Source organism: Pseudorasbora parva, chromosome 1 (genome assembly GCF_024679245.1).
Source record: "Pseudorasbora parva isolate DD20220531a chromosome 1, ASM2467924v1, whole genome shotgun sequence".
Lineage (NCBI taxonomy): Eukaryota > Metazoa > Chordata > Actinopteri > Cypriniformes > Gobionidae > Pseudorasbora > Pseudorasbora parva.
The window spans coordinates 1,388,220-1,394,219 of NC_090172.1; the positions used below are offsets into that span (position 1 = coordinate 1,388,220).

The window sequence follows — 6,000 nt, forward strand, 5'->3', positions numbered from 1 at the left end:
AGGATCTTATGTATGCTGACAGTACTGAAGGATCTTATGTACGCTGACAGTACTGAAGGATCTTATGTATGCTGACAGTACTGAAGGATCTTATGTAGTACTGAAGGATCTTATGTATGCTGACAGTACTGAAGGATCTTATGTATGCTGACAGTACTGAAGGATCTTATGTATGCTGACAGTACTGAAGGATCTTATGTACGCTGACAGTACTGAAGGATCTTATGTATGCTGACAGTACTGAAGGATCTTATGTAGTACTGAAGGATCTTATGTATGCTGACAGTACTGAAGGATCTTATGTATGCTGACAGTACTGAAGGATCTTATGTATGCTGACAGTACTGAAGGATCTTATGTAGTACTGAAGGATCGTATGTATGCTGACAGTACTGAAGGATCTTATGTATGCTGATAGTACTGAAGGATCTTATGTATGCTGATAGTACTGAAGGATCGTATGTATGCTGATAGTACTGAAGGATCGTATGTATGCTGATAGTACTGAAGGATCGTATGTATGCTGACAGTACTGAAGGATCTTATGTATGCTGACAGTACTGAAGGATCTTATGTATGCTGATAGACTTTGTATCCTATAGGTAGACGTGATCAGCTGACAGCCAGCTGAGGCGAGTTTGACTAACTTGACCTACCAGAACTGACTCTATCCACTTGATTCATAATATCAAATAAAATCATCTTCTCAATAAATAAAAATAAAGATAAGTATTCTCTCTACATGATGAGCACTATCAGACACTAATAAAGACTTGATAAAATCCTACCTTACAGAGGAAAATAATGATTCCCAATCGCATCTTCATCGTGTCCATTTGAAGAAAAAAGTCTGGAAAGGTCCTTCAGGTCTCACTTCCTTGTTGGTTTTTAAGACTGCACAGCTGTTTAATGAGTTTCACAAAAACGCTTACATGGGACATTTATCTTTTTAGGGGTGGGGTTGTCAAAGGGTGTGGAATAAGTGATGTAAAGTGCTTCCAAATATGTATTTACTAGAAAATATATAACATTATTAAACAAAAAAATTAAACTTCCTACCTTTCTCAGTAAATGCAGGGTACAGTAACAATATTTCATAATTTAGATCAGTATGTTGTTATGACTTAACTGGAAACAACACTGAAAAAATTTTGGAGTGACATTTACTTAAAAAAAGCTAGGCAACTTTTTCCACAAAGAAAGTGCTTGTAATCTTTACTCGGGCTATTCTAAGTAATATTTACTTACTAGAACTTTTAATGTAAAATACACAAGTAAATTGCACTGGCAATACTCATCTATAGATTGTATCTTTCACTCAGATTACCATTGCATCCAATTACAAAACCCAAGTGAACATTGTTGATATTTCTTAAGGAAGTCTGTGATATCTTTAGAAAGCTGTATCTGTTATTTTCAGTAACCTCAAGGGCAGTTTCTGGGCTCACAACTAAAGAATTCCAGAAAAAAGTTTTAAAGTAACAAGTTTAACAGTGTTGTGAGTAACAATAATGAAAGAAAGGGTGGGGGAGGTGGGGGCGGGGGTATTTTAAGTATTCATTACACTATTATACATCATTTACCATTTTCTGCCTATTCAAAACATTCTGATCAAAACAGAAGTTTAATCTTTTCTTTCTTTTTTTAATTGCAAACAAGAATCATTCTATACCAAAGTACCCCCCCCCCCCCCCCCCAAAAAAAAAAAAAAAATCTATAAACTGTTATTCTCACCTTTTTTTTTTTTTTTAATTGCTAACACGCATTGGTCAAAACTGAAACCACTGTCACTTCACACAGTCACTGAAACAGAAGTCTGTGAGGACCAGCCCAAGCCTTTATGGGGCCCTAAGCAGGATTTATTTGGGGGCCCCTCTGTGCTGTCACTATGATTGACTATTGACAATGCTTGATAATTCGCACACTATAACTCTAACACACCTTTTATCATTTTTATTAGTTGTAGCTGTGTTGCTTACATCAGTGTCATCATTTTACATAATATTTTTTCTTATAAGGTTTTAAACTGTATCAGTATCAAACCCAGAAGAGTGGCCAGGTGTTAATTTGCACTTTCATTTTCAAAGTCTTACAGTAAGTGGTATACTTAATGTGGTTTACTGAAAAGTAGCCAAATAAACCAGCAGACTGTAAACAAGTCAAACACTTTAATAGCTCTTGGTTAAATTTAAAAAAAAAAAAAAATAGCAATGTGCAAATGTGCAGAACAATTAACTACAAATAAAATAACTTGGACCACTAACAAGATAACAATAATACATTAACATTAAAGTTAAACACTCAGGTTGTTTTAAAGAGTTTCTTTTTATTGGCCTTCGTGCTATTTTAATCAAGTGTACATTTCCTCTTAGTACAAAAAAAAAAAAAAAAAAAACTAAACTGATCACACTTTCTGCTTGTCACCATTTCAAAACCTCATTCTTATCTCTTGTTCTCGATGCTAATCTGTTCACAAATGCCAAATGATGTCTCACGCACACAAGAGGTGTTGTTAGTGAGGTCAGCAGAGGGTGGTTAGTTACCCTGTGGTCTGTCTGGGTCCAATGCCCCAGTAAAGGGATGGGCCACTATGCTGTAGAAACACCATCCTTTGGATGAGACATTAAACCAAAGTCCTGACTCTCTGTGGTCAATAAATATCCCATGGCACTTCATGTAAAGAATAGTGGTGTATCCCTGATGGCATGTCAAGTCACCTTCATTTATATAGCACTTTTTAAAATACATTGTTTCAAAGCAGCTTTATAGTGATAAAAGGAAATTAATGCAAAATATTTTTTGGGCTATACAGCAGCTCTAAAAGAAAGCAAATGACAGGCTTAAGTAAGTTTTTGATTCATTTCCATTGTAAAAATTCATTAGTTATTAACTTTCACAAGAATGGAAAAAAAATGGAAAAAAACAAAAATAGGCATTCCGGCCGTTCATTTACACAACAACAGTGTTTTGGTGGCCTAAGAACGCAACCCTTGAAATAGGTTTCAAAATGCATGTTTTTGAAAGCATGCATAATACAGCATTTGTAATCATCAAAACTCTTCACACATTCAGCAAAACAGAAGTTTGTGCAGACCAATCTGTGAATATATATATATTTTTTGTATTGCTTTCACACAACATGCATTCAATGACCACATCCAAAACCTATTAACTTTTTTGTTCTTCATACTTCTTTACCTGAAAAAACTACATACTTATACTATATATATATATATATATATATATATATATATATATATATATATATATATATATATATATATATATATATACATATATATTGTTACGGCCCAGGTCTAGGGCAGGACCGCAACATAAATGACAACACAAAATGGCTGTTCAAGTACTCATTTTATTTACTCGGTTTCTTAGATTTTTTTTGTATCAAGTCTTTTGTGAGGCAGCCATTTGAGAACACCAACAGAACATAAAGTAAATAAGCAAAATAACGGAAGCAAATGATCAGGGGTGAGTAAATGCCAAAACAATAAACAAAAGAACACTAACTTCCCATTAATAACCTAACTCCACTGTGCATCAAAAATAAAGAAACCAAAATACAGCAACATAACCTACCTCCCTATCTATCCAAAAACAGGAGAAAAAGGTGGGGGCCAAGTGCCCTACAAAATAAATAAGGCACTCACCCCCTACAGCTTCACATGTGTTGTCATTTATGTTGCGGTCCTGCCCTAGACCTGGGCCGTAACATAAATTGGACCGTAACTTAAATTATATATATATATATATATATATATATATATATATATATATATATATATATATATATATATATATATATATATATATATATAAAGTTTGTTGGCAGTTCAAAACCGTTTACCAAAGGGAACTTTCTGGAAAAGTTTGTTCTGGCTGGTAAACACCTTCGAACTACCATTGGTCTGTGATAATTGCATAACATGAAGGTGCGTCTGCAAGGAGCTCTCCAAAAGCAAGGAGAGTCTGCTTTTAGCTATTATGCCAGCCACAGCTGAACCAGCTTCCTGAACAGATCAGATGTGCTCCAACAGAAGACACATTCAAATCCAGACTCAAAACTCATCTGTTTAGCTGAGCATTTACTGAATGAGCTCTGAGCCACTGTACGTCCGACTGATTACGCCTTATCTTATCTATGCATCATCTTTTGAATCTTTTTATAACTTTTTTAGTTTAACTTTGTTCTTGTCTTTGGTTATTGTTATTTTATCTATATATCATCATTTTATTATTTTTAATTTTCTTTACAACTGTATATTTTTATTTTTATGCATCAGTTGATTATTATTTTTGGTTAGGGCAGTCTGACTGGAAGAGATTGGAAAAGGATGATTGCATAATAGGAAGTTAGGCAGAGGCTCCGCCTTCTTCAACTTGGAAATCGGTAACGATTCAGTTACTAACATAACCTCGGTTCCTTTGAGAAGAGGGAACGAGTATTGAGTTTGCTAACGCTATGGGGGGAATAACTTTCCTCAAGATATTGAAGCCAAAATTTTATTCTAAAATGTTCCTTATAACACGCAGTGCAGCTGCAAAGCTCTCAGCAGGAAGCTGCTGCATGCTGATTGGCTGTGCCGCTGCAACTGCAGCAACCTATGGTGAGGCCGCCGGGCGGGACGGACCATTCATGTCCTACTAAATTCCCGCCACAAGGGGCAACAGAATTAGCATACCCAAGGGTATATAACCCCCTGTCTCGCCAGGTTAGTCACCCTTACGCAACAAAAATATATTTCTCAATATATTAGTTGACAATATATTTCATGTGTCTCCATATATTGTGAAATTTACATGGTAATATATCATATGATATATTATATAATAATATATTATATATGCAAGTTATATATTGCAATATATGGGACAATACTGCAATTATTGCTGTTTTCATATATTGAATATATACATATTATTATACTATTCAATATATTGCTATGTATATTGAAATATATCCTACAATATATGAAATTATATATTGGAAGAGTCATTGTATATATATATGTAAATATATATGTAAAATTATATGAGATAATATACCTCAATGTACTGGATAATATAATCAGATTTATATGGGAATATGTCTTAAATATATTGATTTATATTACATAGTATATAATTATCATATATATGAAATAATTTAATGTACACTGTCTGTCATATATTTTAAAATATAACAGATTAAAATATAATATAAAAATTAGGGCCGGGACTCGATTAAAAAAAAAAATCTAATTAATTAGAGGCTTTGTAATTAATTAATCGAAATTAATCGTATTTTAATTGCATATAAATATTTGATCTGAGAACAATGAGAAGTAATTTTTCACATGTATTTTTAGTATACCATTGAATAATGACTGAATACATAAGCTTAATCAACAAAATATTGTTTATTTATTTCAGTCCAGCGCAATGTTTGCCATTAAGTTTAGCAAAAGCATATTTGTGATATTTGAGGCTCGATGTGCTGCGGTGATACTCAAATTCCTTGTTGTATAGCTTGCTCACAACCATGCTCTTGACGACGCTTCCATTCTTTCGTTTTTTAAAACAAAATTTCCCATCCACGGGGCCAAGCAAAGCAGTCTCATCAGCTTCTTCGCTCCATAGCTTCGTTCATGTTCACATGGTTTGTTGTTGTCGTGACTCCGAGCGCTAGTTGGTGTTCCAGTATAATTGGTCCGTCGAAACTCATTCATTGAAAAACGTTCCGCGGTGCAAAAATAAGTGTGGTAATTTTTTTTTTTTTTTTTGCGTAATTAATTAACACGTTAAAGTCACGTAATTAATTAATCTTAATTAACGCATTAAAGTCCCAGCCCTAATAGAAATACTTTCTAAATATAGAAAATATATTGAATGTCATGCACCATCTGATTTGGGCTATTGTTAATCAACCTCTGTAAACATATGCAGGAGCTTGCTTAACTCATAAAAAATACTTTGTTTCAATAAACATACATGAAATAATTC

At 33.7% G+C, this 6,000-nt stretch overlaps 1 protein-coding gene across 1 annotated transcript in view; it reads right to left on the reverse strand.

Annotated features, from left to right (window-relative positions):
- The window catches only part of LOC137082367 (cadherin-1-like), a 61,365-nt gene extending 60,473 nt beyond the window's left edge, over nt 1–892 (reverse strand). The window contains exon 1 of the mRNA XM_067447712.1: nt 789–892. Coding sequence (XP_067303813.1) covers nt 789–836 — 48 coding nt within the window. The 5' untranslated portion in view covers nt 837–892. The remainder of the gene's footprint in view (nt 1–788) is intronic.
- Between the last annotated feature and the right edge of the window lie 5,108 nt (nt 893–6,000).